The following is a 16752-nucleotide window of genomic DNA, read 5'->3' as shown; positions in this document are numbered from 1 at the left end:
GTGCATTATCCAACGTGTGTGGAAGCGGCCAATGTTATGCAACAGGCAATGAGGGCAAATGTTTCCCCAAGACCTTCTCCCTGATGGGAGCCAAAAACCCTCACGGTCCTTTCATTCACAGGGCCGTATCCAGTTAAGGGTCAGGTAGTAGGTGTTGAGAAAGATCAATTTTCAGTTCTTCTGATGAAGAAATCTCGAAACAGATTACAATTCCAATTCTGCATTGCTATTGTTTTTCTCAGTTCTGTGCTCTGTTGTACTATGGCTTTGTATTGAATGTCTGTACAACACATGCCACAATGTAAATATTCTTGTGTCTAAATACATTTCACCTACAATGTGCACATTTTGGTTTTGATATGTGTGGCTTTTTCTTGTTCAGTATGGTGTATACAATGTTGTTCTTATTAGGATCTGCCCGTAGAATAAGGTTTGGGGTGACATTGCCTGTATTGGTACTTGAACATCTACTTGGAATTTTTCAGAACCTGCCTTCCAGTTCCTCTGATCAGAATGGAATTAATTAGAAACTGACCAAAAAGAGGAAATGAAACATATTGTTGGGCTTCAGAGCAAAATTGGGCAAAGAGGAAATTAGAGCATTTCTCTTACCAACTGTAGCAATGTGCAAAAAATGCTGACTGAGAGCATCCAGCAGACAAGAAGTGGGAGCTGAACCAAGGTAATGAAGGGAAAAGACAAATGATGCAACACGATGACTCTTAAAAATGATTATATAACCACCACCACCACCACCACCCTTTTAAAACATGTTTCGCAACAGCTACGTCAGGGGAATCTATCAGGAAACACAAAATACATAGGCATAATGAATACAACATCTTACAAATTGATAAACCCTATTAATAAAAAAATGATTAAAACACAGGACAGTTTCATAGAACATGTGCAGAGTACAATTCATAATAAATACTTAAACCATGGATAACTAGACTAATAGTATTATACATTCTATGTTTCCTAATCATAAAAAGATAATTTCTCTAAACTGTGTATGAATAAACATTAAATTGTGTATGAATAAACATTTTGTAGCTGACCTACCAAGTTCCTTTTAATATCATTCCCATGAATGCTTTATAGCACAGCAGACTGCCTGGGATTGCCTAAGTTCTTACCTAAATGAACATTTGACAAAAAATGTTTTCATTTAACACATTAGCATTATATAATCATTAAAGACTCTCTGCACCATTTGCCTTTTTGTGGGCATTCAAAACATTTCTTTGAGAGCCAAGCTACAAGTGACGAAAGACACTTGCCTGGGAAGTGAACAGACTCACATGTACTCCTCCCTGTTCACTTGCTCTCCACTTGAGGGCCAAGCTACAAGTGACGAAAGACACTTGCCTGGGAAGTGAACAGACTCACATGGATTCCTCCCTGTTCTCTTGCCCCCCACTCGATACACTTGCCATTCAAGTGTCATTCGTCACTTGTAGCTTGGCCCTATGTCTGTTCATTTGCCAGGCAAGTGTAATTTGTCACTTGTAGCTTGGCTTGGAGAAAGCCAGTTTGGTGGTTAAGAGCAGTGGAGCTCTAATCTGGAGAGCCTGGTTTGATTCCCCACTCCTCTACTTGTAGCCAACTGGGTGACCTTGGGTCAGTCACAGCTCTCTCAGAGCTCTCTCAGCCCCACCCACCTCATAGGGGGATAATAATAACACACTTTGTAAACCGCTCTGAGTAGGTGTTAAGTTGCCCTGAGGGGCGGTATATAAATCAAATATTATTATTAACATTTGCCCCGACCCAATATCTGGTATTTGGAGTTATACTGTTTCTGAAATTGGAAGGAGGAAGAATGGGACAGTGCAACCACTCACAGGTCATATTGCTGAGCTGCCATAAGGATTGTGGGGGAAGCTTTCTGAATGACCCTCCATGGCAGCTGCCCATCAGAATTCTCCTGGTGAAGTCAATGACCGATCAATTTCTGGAGGGAAATGAGGCTTCACACATGGAGACCAAGCTCCAGTGTGTACTAAGAGACATTAAGAAGGCCTAATCATCCTCCACCTTTTAAAAGGCATAATCACCCAATACAGGTAGGAGATTGTTTAAGTGTCCCTAAGAGCCCCGTGGTGCAGAGTGGTAAGCTGCAGTACAGCAGCCCAAGCTCTGCTCATCATTTCCTGAGTTCAATCCTGATGGAAGCTCAAGGTTGACTCAGACTTTCATCCTTCCAAGGTTGGTAAAATGAGTACCCAGTTTCCTGGGGGTAAAGTGTAGATGACTGGGAAAGGCAATGGCAAACTACCCCTTAACAAAAAGTCTGCCAAGAAAACATTATGATGCGATGTCCCTGCCATGGATCAGTAATGACTCGGTGCCAGGACATTCCATCAAAGACTTAAAGGTCGCTGTAGTTCAACAGAAACCTTTCAAAAACAAAATCCAACGGGAGGCTGCTGAATTGGAATTCATATGCAAATTTGACTCTGTCAAGCTGGGACTGAATAGGGACTATGAATGGTTATCTCATTATCAGAGGTAACAGATTTCCTTTACAGAGGCGGGGTCTGGGGGAGCCCAGTGACACCTGGCGTGGGCTTTCGGGGACCACAGTTCTCTTTGTCAGATGCATCTGGCGGGGAGAGCTGTGGTTATCGAAAGCTTATACTGCATTGGAATTGGTTTTGCTGCTACAAACTAACAGGGCAAACTCCAACTGACCCCCACACCAAAAGGAGATGTTTACATTTACTAGCAAAGGAATGTTTTGGTTGCACCCTCCCTCTCTCTCCCCCCCTAATGGCCTCTTCTCTCTCCTCCCCCCTCCTCTTCTATATTTGACCAGTTTTTGTACAATGCATCTGACGAAGAGAACTTGATTCTCGAAAGCTTATGCTACAATTAAATTGGTTAGTCTTAAAGGTGCTACTGGACTCTTTTTGATGGTGCTTGAACAGGGGACTAACTTTATCTTTACCTACCAGCTTTCCACAGTGGTCAGAAATTCCCACAGCCCTTCTGTGCAGAGTCACAACTTCCTAAGTCCTCTGAGGTCAACAGGCTTAGGAGGGTGTAGCTCTGACATGGATGGCAGAGATTTTATTTTCCTCCCAAGGGCTGATCCAACTACATGCCATGGTAATATCATTAATTGTGCTTAAAGATGTGAAGAAAGGTTGTGAGGCTGAGTCTGACAGAAGTGACAAAGTGACTTCTAGGGCAAACCCAGATAGCTCAAGGAAATGGTGGAAACGCTGTGGCAAAACCACTGAACTTCTAGAGATTCATAGAGGTATCTACCATCACTTCCAGGATTAGGTTGGTAGCATTGGGGTTTTCTTTTAAATTCCCCCCTGCCCTTGTTTGGAGCAGCAGCAGGAAACAAGAGTTCAGGGCAGGGTATCCCCTGCCCCACTAGGGGCTGGGTACTCCTATGTGTGAAGCCTCCTTCCTCTCCAAGGATCAGCTAATCTGTCATGTGTGCACACACCCATGCCATTTATGTATTCTCTGATCTACTGTATTGATCTCTTTATTCTAATGCATTTATCTCATGCCATGAGCATATAATTATGCTGTGCAATGCAGCCACATAGTCATGCCATTCGTGGCCTGCCTGACAATGGAAGTACTAATGTGGATTTCACAGGGAAAGTAACCAGCCTGATATCTCTGAAAATATGCGGCGCTAGCCTTGTAGCTGGAACCAGAAATGTAACCGTTTCCCAGGGGAGAAAGATTTTGACTTCTTTGTAATCTTCTGTCCAGACTAAGCTATTATGTTCTCATAGAACTTTTTAGGATTTTCGCACCTAAATGCTAACTGCTCAAGGGGAGGAGGGAATAATGCTCCTTATAACAATAGTGCATATGCTTGTATACTCATTCCTGCTAACCTTTCCCATCTATGGATGTACCCATGAACTTAATGGATCTCTAAATAAAGACCTTTTTCAACCAATGCACTGGAGTGCTTGCTGCGAGGGGTTTGGGGGGGGTCTATCTACCATGGACTGCCATCCCTAGAGCTGACATAATCATTGGGCTGCTGCACTGGAGGGCTGGTCAGAAGGCATCCCCCACACCCTTCCTGGCAGCGCTGAAGTCTGGCCAATGGGCACTCATGCTGTCCTGTTCCTCCTCCCTCTTGCCACAAAGGCACGTCCCCTCTCATTTACAAAGAGCAATGGAGGCGGAGCTAGGGAAAGTGCTGACCTATCCAGAGTGAGAGGAAAGGAGTGGCTAGGAGAATTTGCAAGGCTTTGCCTCTACCTAGAAGACTGGAGGAAGTGTGTCAGGTACATCTCCCAACATATCTGCCATGGGTGTATTCTGTGTTCTGCACTGATCCTCTGAGAGTATGTGAAGTATGCATTTAATATTTAGATAGTAACTGCTTATCTTGCAAGTTTCTACTTTCGGTTTTGCAGCCAGCTGGTATGTCCTTGAGTGCCGGCCTGAGCCATATCGTCCTGGGAACTGAAATGACTTCATTCTTTCTCCTTTCCTCCAGACCCTTCCCCCCCTTTTCTCCTTCATGCCAAAATCCTAATGGCCCCTATCCTAAGGTCGGGAACCTTCTCTATAACTAACCCAACCATCCCCTTTCATGTCACTTCTGCCAATGCTACTGTCTGTGTGAACTGATACTCTAATAAAGCAACTTTAATTCATACACTGGAGTGTATGCAGTGATGTACTATGGGGATCTAACTTCCAGAACCTGATGAAGTTATAGGGTGTTAATCGCCCCCCAAAATAAGTGGACATGGGATCCATCATATTCTTACCCTGGAATGGAAAAGCAGCTTCCCTGAGTGAGTTTCCTTGGGAGCACAAAAGATCATAGCCTAAAGCAAGGAACCCCCCCCCCAACACACACAGAGTCAGTGAACATGCTAGCAACTAAGGCAAATGATCCCCAGAGGTAAAAGCCTTCATCCTCTTCTCCTTTGCCTGCCCAGCAGTTCCTTTCTTCCCTGTTGCTCACAGTTCTGCCCAGTACAGTAGCCACTCCACATGTTTCTAATGTCAGGAGTGGGGAGACAGCAAGAGATCTGAGATCCCCATCTGATTACAGGAAGCTGAAGGGAAGGGTGTGTACTTTCTATCAGCCCAAAGAAAACTGCTTTTGTGAACATATGCAGACTCAATTCAGAGTAGAATAATAGAATTATAGGATTGGAAGAGAACTCTAGTGTCATCTAGTCCAACCCTCTTTGCAGTGCAGGAAATTCACAAATACCTCCCCTCCCATACACCCAGTGACCCTTACTCCATGCCCAGAAGATGGCAAAACACTGTCAGGATCCCTAGCCAAACTGGTCTGGCAAAATTGCTACCTGACCCCAAAGTGCCGATCGGCCTTACTCTGGGCCTGTAAGAAAGGGCCACAAGAACTAAGGGCCAAGCTACAAGTGACGAATGACACTTGAACGGCAAGTGGATTGCGTGGAGGGCAAGTGAACAGGGAGAAATACACTTGCCATTCAATTGTCATTTGTCACTTGTAGTTTGGCCCTAAGTACTGATGTAGCCAAGTACTGATGTAGCCCTTCTTGCCTTCCCTCTCATGATTTGCCCAGGTTCACAGAATCCGCATTGCTGTCAGATGGCCATGCAGCCTCTGCTTAAAAACCTTCAAAGAAGAAGAGCCCACCATCTCCGGAGGAAAACTGTTCCACAGAGGGACTGCTCAAACTGTCAGGAAGTTCTTCCTAATAGTTAGCCAAACATTCTTTTGATTTAATTTCAACCCATTGGTTCTGGTTCAACCTTCTGGGGCAGCACATGTCCAAATTCTACCCAGTCACAATCTCAGGGTCCATCTGAAAGGGAGGTGGCCGACCCCCCCCTTACCCAAAGAGGCTGTGAACTGGTGTCCCAGGAAGCCTCTATGCCAAAATATATTATCAGATGGAAGAAGGTGGCTGTTTTGTCCCCACTCTAATCTGTAGAGACACAGGAAAACTCGAGCAAGCGTTCGATCTCCAGCTCTTCCAGGGAAGCATTGGAGGAAATTCTCAATGCTCCCTTGCCCTTGTGTGAATGGAGAAAACACAGCACTAGGAATGCCATTCTCCAGGTGGGGCCTAAAGTTCTCCTGGCTTTACAATTGGTCTCAGGACTACAGAGATCAAGTCCAATGGAGAAAATAGCAGCTTCAGAGAGTAAACTGTAAGGTATGACATTGATTAAAGATGATTAAAGATGATCCCCTAAAAGCATCTCCAAATCTCCAGGAGTTTCCAAGGCTGAAGTTGACAACCCTTCACAACACTAGGGCTTACTCTGTGTGCAGGTAAGATGCCTCTGGGACTGCTGTGCGACGACAAGGAAGATATTCTTGCATGAGCTACTGTAGCACAGTGGTTAAGTGGTTCGGCTGCGAATCAGCACTCTACTGGTTCGAATCCCACTCCTGCCATGAGTTCAGTCGGTGGCCTTGAGTAAGCCACTCCTCTCAGCCCCAGCTCCCCAGCTGCATTGTGGGGATAATAATAACACTAACTTGTTCACCGCTCTGGGTGAGGCACTAATCTGTCTAGAAGAGCAGTATATAAGCACAGTTGTTATTATTGTTAGTATTAGTGTTAGTGTTATATTTACATATTGTACTTATTAAATTGCCCTGACCTGGATAGCCCAGGTGAGCCTCCTCTCTTGAGATCTCAGAAGCTAAGCAGGGTCAGCCTTGGTTAGATGAGGGTCGGCCTTGGTTAGATGAGAGGCCTCCAACAAATACCAGGGCTGCAAAGGCAGGCAATGGCAAACCACTTCTCCTAGTTTCTTGCCATGAAAACCCCACCAGGGGTCGCCATAACTCAGCTATGACATGAGTGCACTCTCCATCACCACTATTTCTTTATGTAGAAAATGTATATGCCGCCTCCCCGGAGACATGCTTGAGATGGCTTACAATGTAAAAACCAATACAATAAAGTCATAAAAACAACTTCAAAGTTATTGATAGTAAAACAAGCCAAAAAACAGCCTTAAGCAGCCTAAAGAGAGAGTTTTAAATTAGCAGCCAGGCTGGAAGCAGAGCATAAAAACAGCAGAAGTGCAGCAACACTTAAATGAAAAGCCTGGGTAAAGAGAAATGGCTTGGCATGGTGCCTAAAGGTAAAGGTAGTCCCCTGTGCAAGCATCGAGTCATTACTGACCCATGGGAGGATGTTGCATCACGACGTTTTCTTGGCAGACTTTTTACGGGGTGGTTTGCCATTGCCTTCCCCAGTCGTCTACACTTTACCTCCAGGAAACTGGGCACTCATTTTACCAGCCTTGGAAGGATGGAAGGCTGAGTCAACCTTGAGTTGGCTAGCTGAACCCAGCTTCCGCCAGGAATGAACTCAGATCGTGAGCAGAGCTTGGGCTGCAGTACTGCAGCTTACCACTCTGGCTACAGGGCTCTTGGCATGGTGCCTAACAGGCTGTAAAATATCTGTCAGGTGAGCTTAAGAGAAGAGGGCATTCCAACTATAAAACTGCTTGGTGCAATGCTGATTTTTCAAGAAGGATCTGGGAACAGAAGATTAGGGGTTTTTTTTATCAGTCCCTTTGATTGAGGCAGATAAGTAAAAGGCTTAGAGCAATATAATATTTTTGTATGCACACATATTTAGGAATTAGTTCTTTTTTAAAAAAATATTTTTTCTTTATTTAAACTATAAACTACATGCTACAAGACAGTAAGCAACAAACCTAGAAAACAAGAAAAAACACACATTTCTAAACATAATACACTAACAATACATATATCTATAAGATTAAGAGAAAAAGAAAAAAGGAAATAAAAAAACACCTAGATCACACTACAAGTTGAGTTGCGATTTTATCCGCAACAAGTATGTATCATTTCTAGAGTCTCACTTATTCTAAGTTTGTCACAAAACTCCCCTTTTTCTATTGTTCCTGTTAATCCATAAATCCAGATGTCATCAAATCCTTGTTATCCATTTCATGCAAAAAGTCTATTAACGGTTTCCATTCAGTCAAGAAGTTAACTAATGTCCTTTCTCTAATTAGTGCAGTAAGTTTTGCCATTAACACAAACATATTTAGGAATTAGTTCTAATGTATTCTTCCGGATATTAATGTCACATAGTTAAAACAAGGGCGAAATCCAGTTGGAAGTCAGAGTAGAAAGATAGCCACACCCTCGCAATAATCATTTTCTGCAGAAGGCATAGGGCCTTCTTGGGAAATAAGAAGCACGCCCATCTTGCTACTTTTATCATTACTCTTCTCTGTCTCTTTGCTCTGGAGTTGAACAGCACATTTACAGCTCTGAAGTAATCTTGAACAGTTGATATTGGAGCCATTCCAAAAGAGGTAAGTTTTAGATATTTGGATTTAAAATATATATATATATTGGATTACATATACATGTGAATTACACACTAAAATGCCTTATACTGAATCTGATGATGGGTCTATCAAGGTCACTACTCTCTACTCAGACTGGCAAAAGGTTTATATTTTACTGCTAAGTGTGGTTGGTTGAAATTCCTATTATATTTACAGTGTTTCATCCCAGTCTGTGCCCTGCTTTTTACTGACCGAAACCAAGGCTTGAAGGCTGGCAATATTGCTGTGGTTTTACTGGGGCTTTTCTCAGATTTGTAGAAAAGTTTGTCTTGTCTGTCCATGGCGCCAATCCCTGGATTACAGCATCCACATGTGTAGCCATCTTGAGAACTAGATATATTGGTAGGATTGTCATCTACTGCAATGATCATTGTAGGTAACATCTTGCTTTTACTGCATTGAGTTCTACCCTTGTACTTTCTGTATCATTTATATTATACTATGTAGTAGATAGTTGTTGTGGATTTTCCGGGCTGTATCACTGTGGTCTTGGCATTGTAGTTCCTGACGTTTTGCCAGCAGCTGTGACTGGCATCTTCAGAGGTGTAGCACCAAAATACAGAGATCTCTCAGTGTCAAACTGTGGAGAAGATGTTAGCAGATAATTTATATCTACTCAGGAAGGTGGGTTTGAAACTTCAGAATTCACCATTTTCCTGAGTAGATATAAATTACCTGATAACATCTTCTCCACAGTTTGACACTGAGAGATCTCTGTCTTTCAGTGCTACACCTCAGAAGATGCCAGCCACAGCTGCTGGCGAAACATCAGGAACTACAATGCCAAGACCATGGCGATACAGCCCAGAAAATCCACAACAACCATCGTTCTCTGGCCGTGAAAGCCTTCGACAATATATCATGTAGTAGATAGTTTGCTGTTCACTTTGTCTTCTTTTATAATCATAGTCCAATCGCATTGACTGAGGTGAGGGAATCCTGGATTTATCACCATCACCTAGAAAGCACAGTCCTTTCTCTGAACCCCAACTGACCAGGCAAAAGGGAAAACAAGATCCTAGAAGGTACTATGAATGAAATGTAACTTAGATGGTATAGTGCACAGAGTGCTGGTTGGGTATAGAAGGTCTGGGTTCACATTCCCCCTCAGCATTGAAGTTCCCAAGGTGACTTTGAGCCAGTTAGGCCATAACTACATGTAAGATTTTTTCCCTGCAGTTAGATCCAGGCCTGAATTCTGAAATTCCAGGATTTCCAAGTCTCCTTTGGATTGAGAACCTGGTACACATAGGAATGGGATTTAGGCTTTCTTCTACAACACTTTTTGTGAAATTATTTGTCAAACATTCTCACTAGAGAAAAGTTGCCTAGATAGAAAGAAGGGTTGAAAACCCATTTCTTCTTTAGTTCTGGTAACAAAAGGTAGAAGCCAACCATACCCTTGCATGTCATCAACTGCAGAACATAAGGAGTCTTCCAAAGAAATTACAAAAAAACCAAAACATTCTCACCTTGCTGATGGTACATTGCCCAATTTCTGTCTTAGCATCTTTGGAAATCATACCCCACCCTGCTCCCCAGTAGCAAGTTACCTCATTGTCCTCTTCTTCATTATATTCTCACAACAATCCTGTGACGTACATCTGGCCGAGAGTAAGTGACTGCCCCAAGGTCAGTTAACAACCTTCCATAACAGAGTAGGGAATTCAAAACTTGGATCTTGAAAAGTAGGACTTTTATGGCTTCAAACTTTCTACTCTCTGTCTATAGTTTGTCAGGAATGATCCCTGGGGTGAGGGCTAAAATCCCAGAGAATCCCGTAACAATTGGATGTGATGAGTTAATTCTGAAAAAGCATTGTGCCTTTAGAATAGAAACACTTTATTGTATCTTGCCGAAATGTGGAACAGTGGCTCCTTTGGATAAGATGTTCAGTCCCTGAGGTTTTCCTCCTGATTAATTGGGACAGAGAATCTGAGGTCATATATGTAAATAAAGGCTTTCTGCGAAATGTCATCTCTGCATATATCTGTGTACATTCTTTTTGTCCTGAAAATATTTGATGATTTGAGTATAAGAGATAGCTTTTTGACCAGCTGATAGGAAACTTTACAAGGATTGTTATATCACTTAAACAAATCAATGTGTTTTTTTTTTGGAAATGATTCAATATATGAGGTGAGCAAAATAAGATGAAAATGTTAGCTGTACTGTTACTTGAAATTCTACTTGGAGTATTACAATACCTCTCTTGTCTCTTACCAGGATTGTTTGCATGACAAAAAGGAGAGATTGAATGCAATGACCAATTTCAGCAACACATCCTTATCTCCTGTAGAAAATGAAAGAGTAGAGCCATATTCTTATACCGAGCGTATTATATCCATCTTCCTGTTGTGTATTTCCATTGTTGGTCTTCTGGGGAATGGAACTGTCATCTACCTTCTGGGTTTCCGCATTAAAAGGAGCCCTTTCACTACGTACATCCTGAACTTGGCTGTTGCTGACTTTGGGTTCCTTCTGTTTGGGAGTCTACTTTGTATTTTGATGCTAATCTACAAAATGCCTGAAATTATTTTTGATATAGTTAACATACCTGCCACATTCATGTATGTTACTAGCCAGCTTCTACTGACAGCCATCAGCATCGACAGGTGTGTGTCTATCCTCTTCCCAATTTGGTATCGATGTCACCGGCCAACGCACTGGTCCACCACCGTGTGTGCCTTAATATGGGTTCTCACCTGCTTGCCCCCAGGAATTTCTGCAATTCTCTACATTTTAAAGGACTTTGCAATTGGATCGGGTATTCTTTACTATCCACTTATTGTAAGTTCATTTCTTTGCCTCCCTCTTGTCACTGTCTCCACTGCAATTCTGTTGTTCAAAGTGTCCTGTAAATCTCAACAGCCTCAGAGGAGAAGGCTTTTAACTATCATCTTACTTACTCTCCTTTTCTTCCTAATCTTTGCTTTTCCATTGAGTGCTATTAACACAATCTATTATTTTTATAGTCCTAAATATGCCATTCTACAAATTTATGGCGCCATATGTACCTATCTAAACAGCTTTGTCAACCCAGTGATCTATTACATGATTGGGAGAAAGAAGAAGGCTCAACAAAAGGAGATCCTGAAGGTCATACTCCAAAGAGCTTTCAAAGAGGAGGAAGAAGATGGAGAGGAAGGAACCACCACAACTCAGACGGAGCTATGACACCTTCATAATAGCCAAATGATTTTTGTTTTGCCAACCTAGTTTTAATTGTGCAGATTACTATATCATATTTTATTTTAAAATACTGGTAAAATCATTTGTGATTGTTGTTCAGTTACTACAGATTCATGAGCTGCAAAAAGCCCCTCATTGCTTCGGATGAAGGATAATATCATGCAACAGACAATGGGGGCAGAAGGTTATCCAAAAACCTTCTCCCTGACAGAAGCCATGAACCCCCACGGTCCTGTCATTCACAAGGGCCTTATCCAGTTAAGGATCAGGTAGTAGGTATTGTGAAAGATCAATTTTCTATTCTTCTGATGAAGAAATCTTGAAACAGGACACAATTCCAGTTCTGCATTGCTATTGTTTTTCTCGGTTGTGTGTTCGGCACTGTGCTTTGTACTGTGGATTTGTAATGAATGTCTATACAACACATGTCCCAATGTAAATATTCTCATGTCTAAATACATTTCACCTGCAGTTTGCACACTTTGTCTTTGATATGTGTGGCTTTTTTCTCATTCAGTATGGTGTATACACTATGGTTCTTATTAGCATCTCGTTGTAGGAGAAGAAGGTTTGGGGAGTCATTGCCAGCCTCTGAGTAAAATTCTGGAATTTTGCAGAACCTCCTTCCTTCCAAATTCTCTAATTAGAATATAATTGATTAGAAACTGACTAAAAAGAGGAAATGAAACAGATTGTTGATTTCAGGGCAAAACAGGGTAAATAGGAAGTAAGCATTTCTCTTACCAACCCTAGTGGTGTGCAAAAACTGCTGGCCAAAGGCATCCAAAACATTTTCTTTGACTCTACTCAATATCAGATATTTGGAGGCAGGGCTTTTTTTCAGCTGGAACACGGTAGTACAGAGTCCCGGCACCTCTTGAAAATGGTCACATGGCCGGTGGCTTCACCCCCTGATCTCCAGACAGAGGGGAGTTTAGATTGCCCTACACGCTGTGGCACTGAGGGCAATCTAAACTCCCCTCTGTCTGGAGATCAGGGGGCGGGGCCACCAGCCATGTGACCATTTTCACTGAGGGCAATTTAAACTTTAAAAAAAATCCCTCCTTGTTCCAGCTGACCCAAAGTGATGTCATTGTGCGGTCCCAGAAGTGTGTGCTCACTTTGTGCATGTGCATGTGGTACCAGGGGCACCACTTCCCGCCAGGAGTTGCCCCCTGTGCTGGAAACCCACTGAGTCCCACCACTTCTTTTCCCAGAAAAAAAATCCCCGCTTGGAGGTATATTGCTTCTGTAACTGGAAGGAGGAAGAATGGGACAGCAGAAATGCCCATAGAGCACACTTCAGAGCTGCCATAAGAAGTGTGGGGGACGCTTTCTGCAGCCCACCAGAATCCTCCTGGTGAATCAATGACCAGTCAATCCCTGAGAGAAATGAGGCTTCACTCATGAGGGCCAACCTCTGGAGGGTACTAAGAAGGCCTAATCCCCCTCCACCCCTTCAAAGGCATAATCACACAATACAGATGACAGATAGTTTAAGTGCCCCTACCAACTACCCCAGTCTTCGGAAATTATCACTGCCGTTCTCTTGCAAAGTTACAACTTTCTAAGTCCTCTGAAGTCAAAGCACAGAAAGGTGTTATACCTAGGGTGACACACATTTTCTTTTCCTTCCATGGGCTGATCCAACTGCATGCCATGGTAACATCCAGAATGGTGCTGAATGGTGTGAAGAAAAGTTGTGAGGCCAAGCCTGGCAAAAGTGACAATGTCACTTCTAGGGAAAATCCAGAAGCAGTGCCAGATAGATAATGGAAATGGTGGAAACACTATGGCAAAACCATAGATTTTCTGGTGATTCCTAGAGGTACCCTTGTCACTTCAGGTTTTCGCTGGTGACATTGGTGTTTTATATTTTTTTTCTCCTGCCCTTGCTTGGAGCAACAGCAGGAAACAGGAGCTCAAGGAAAGGCATCCCTTGCCCCACTGGGGGCTTGAGACCCCTATATGTGAACCCTGATTCCCCTCCAGGAAAAGATTCCAGTGGGCTGCTACGCTGGAGGGCTGGTCAGAAAACTCCCTCACACCCTTCCTGGCAGCTCTCATGTCTGGCCAATGGGCACTCACGCTGTCCAGTTCTTCCTCCTTCTTGCTACAAAGTTATAGGGGGCTGACACCCGTCCCCCCAAAATTGTGGACATGAGATCCATCATATTCTTTCCCAGGAATGGAAAAGCAGCTCCACCCCTTCCCTGAGAGGCATTCCTTCGGAGGAGCGCAAAGGATCACAGCCCAAAGCGAGGAAGGCTGGTTCCGCACACATTGGATAATGCACTTTCAATGCACTTTGGCCATTTCCACATGCTGTTAAAGAGACGGGCTACTTACTGAACGCTGGCATTTTTTTCCACAGATTCCAGATGCCTCCGATTTCAAAGCAGAAGCAGGCAGTTTGTCTTTTGCCTGATCAGCGTCTTTTCTGAGACTGGGATTTCCTCGCTCTTTCCTGTGCTGGGTCAAGGACACTGATCAGATGAAAGACAAACTGCTTCTGCTTTGAAATCGGAGGCATCTGGAATCTGTGAAAAAAAACGCCAGCGTTCAGTAAGTAGCCCGTCTCTTTAACAGCATGTGGAAACAGCCTTTATCAATCGCTTGAGGTGGATTTTTTGTTCCGCAGACAAAAAAATCAATTCCAAATGATCTATAAAGAGGACTGGAAGTGCATTATCCAACGTGTGCGGAATCACTCAAAGTGTATCCCACTCAACACAGAATGAGCCAACAAGTGGGCTAGTGACTAAGGGCCAAGCTACACATGACGAATGACACTTGAACGGCAAGTGGATTGAGTGGAGGGCAAGTGAAGAGGGAGAAATACACTTGCTGTTCAAGTGTCATTCGTCATGTGTAGCTTGGCCCTAAGGCAAAAGATTCTTAGAGGTAAACGTCTTCATCCTTCTCTCCTTTGCCTGTTCAGATATTCCCTTTTTCCCCGTTGCTCACAGCCTTGCACTGCTCAGTAGCCGCTTCACATGTTTCTAAAGTCGGGAGCGGGGAGACAGCAAGAGATCTGTGATCCCCATTTGATTATGGAGCTAACCCTCCCTCCAGTTTCTGGGGTCAGCCTGGCAACCTTATTCTAAGACCAGGCTAAATCATGTTACTAAACCTAGAAACAGGCATAGACTCTCTTTTCTTGTCAATCTGAAAGGATCTCCCAGCAATTCCTGTTTGACCCCATAAAAATGTCCAGCTGATCCAGCAATATCCCATAGAGAGACAGGTCGTTTCTACACGGCTTACTTTATTCTGCAAAATAGCGAAATCTCGTGCGAAATCTCGCAAGAAGATGCTGTTATCGCATCTTCTCGTGAGATTTCGCGTGAGATTTCGCTATTTTGCAGAATAAGGTAAGCCGTGTGGAAATGGCCACAGAGCAGGCTGGAAAGCAGCAAGCCTGTTGAAGGAAAGTTATGCTGGCTTAAAAACTTGCCCCAACCCTTTCTGCCCATAGGCAACCCTGCACAAGTCCGAATTTCACCCAGTCAGTATCCCAGGATGCCTTTGAAAGGGAGGTTGCCCACCCCACACCCACACTTTAGCCAAATAGGCTGCAAAGTGGCATCTCAGGAAGTCTCCAAACCAAAGAGATTATCAGGTGGAAGGATGTAGCTATTTCTTCACTCAAATCTGCAAAAACAGGAAATATTGAGCAAGAGTTTGGTCTTCTTGAATACTTCCGGAAAAACATAGGCAGAAATTCTTGAGAAATTATTCCAAGAGGGGAGGGTGTGATTTATATTGCCACCACAAGTTTATTTAAATCTTTCATTTCAAAACCTAAGCCTACCTTTCTCCCAGATTTAGGGTTGCCAACTCTGACTTGGGAAATTCCTGGAGATTTGGGGGAAATGCCTGGAGACTGTGTAGTTGGGGAAGGGGACTCAGAGCCAAGCTACAAGTGATGCCTGACACAGATTGGACACTTGTCAGCTTCCCTCAAATTTTGATGGGAAATGTAGGCGTCTTGGTCTTGCAGCTTGGCTCTCCATTTAATTGAAGTTTACAGAGAAGCAGTCTATGGGAGGGAGAACATGCGGTCGGGCTCTCACCGGGTGCCCCCCTTCCCCTCCACTGGCTGTGTGCATGGGGTTTCTGTAAATTTTAATTAAATGGAGATCCAAGCTGTAAGACCAGGATGCCTACATTTCCCATCAAAACTTGAGGGAAGCTGACAAGTGTTCAACCTGTGTCAGGCATCACTTGTAGCTTGGCTCTCAGTTTAGAAGTTGGCATTTCCTTGAAGAGAAGTGATCACTGTAGCCAAGAGATCAGTTACAATTTGAGGAGAACTCCAGGCCCCAGCCTAGAGGTTGGCAGCCCTACTTACTAGTCTTTATTTTTAAAAAAATATTTTTTAAAAATATAACATACAGAACATAATAGTCGGAGCATGGTATTTGCCTCTCTTTTATTACAGTGGCACTGCCAATCTTTTCCTTTGATGTTATATGTTCTGTATTGGTCTGGTTTTTGCTCATCCATCCAGTGGGAAGAAATTGCAAAGAATTTAATGCATTGGCCTCTGATAAACAATTCACTCAGTGAGTTGGACCTTCCAAAGCATGAATGAGGAAAATCTGCGCAACTGGGTCTTGTCCGCTTTCTCCATTCTCCTATTACACTTTCTCCACTGCTAATGGTTCGAGCTCTCTCATGTGACGTGGGGTGCTGCACTAAAGGAAGGAGAATCCAACTAAAATGCCCCATGTCCTTGTGTGAATGGAGAAAAAACAGTGCTAAGAATGCCGATGTACGACTGGGGCACGGAGTTCTCCTGGAATTACAATTTATTTTTATTTATTTGTTTTCTTCCATTTGGATTTCTATTCCGCCCTTCCCGCCAAGGGCTCAGGGTGGATTACAGCATATTAAAACACATTAAAATTAATTTCTACAGTTAAAATCATAAATAAATTGTTAAAAATATGATATAATATATCTGCATATAAAAATATACATTCAGATGGTGGCAATCAATAGCAGCAGATGCAAGTCGAAACAATAAGGTGGTGGACAACCTTCATCGGGGTGGGATTAAGATTTTATGCTTCTTCATTTTTCTCCATTTTTCCGCCGGTGGAGGCCAAGCCTGACCTTAACTATATGTCTGGTGGAACACCTCTGTCTTACGGGCCTGGAAAAATGATAACACATCCTGCCAGGCCCTGGTCTCAGTGGACAGAG

General features: G+C 43.2%; 1 protein-coding gene across 1 annotated transcript; it reads left to right on the top strand.

Annotated features, from left to right (window-relative positions):
- Positions 1–10611: 10611 nt before the first annotated feature.
- On the top strand, positions 10612–11526 carry LOC129333989 (proto-oncogene Mas-like). Its single transcript, XM_054985912.1, has one exon. The coding sequence runs from the start codon at positions 10612–10614 to the stop codon at positions 11524–11526; it is 915 nt and encodes a 304-aa protein (XP_054841887.1).
- The last annotated feature ends 5226 nt before the right edge of the window (positions 11527–16752 follow it).

Source organism: Eublepharis macularius, chromosome 7 (genome assembly GCF_028583425.1).
Source record: "Eublepharis macularius isolate TG4126 chromosome 7, MPM_Emac_v1.0, whole genome shotgun sequence".
NCBI lineage: Eukaryota > Metazoa > Chordata > Lepidosauria > Squamata > Eublepharidae > Eublepharis > Eublepharis macularius.
Note: the sequence above shows the minus strand (reverse complement) of the source record. Positions and strands in the feature narration are given on the sequence as shown.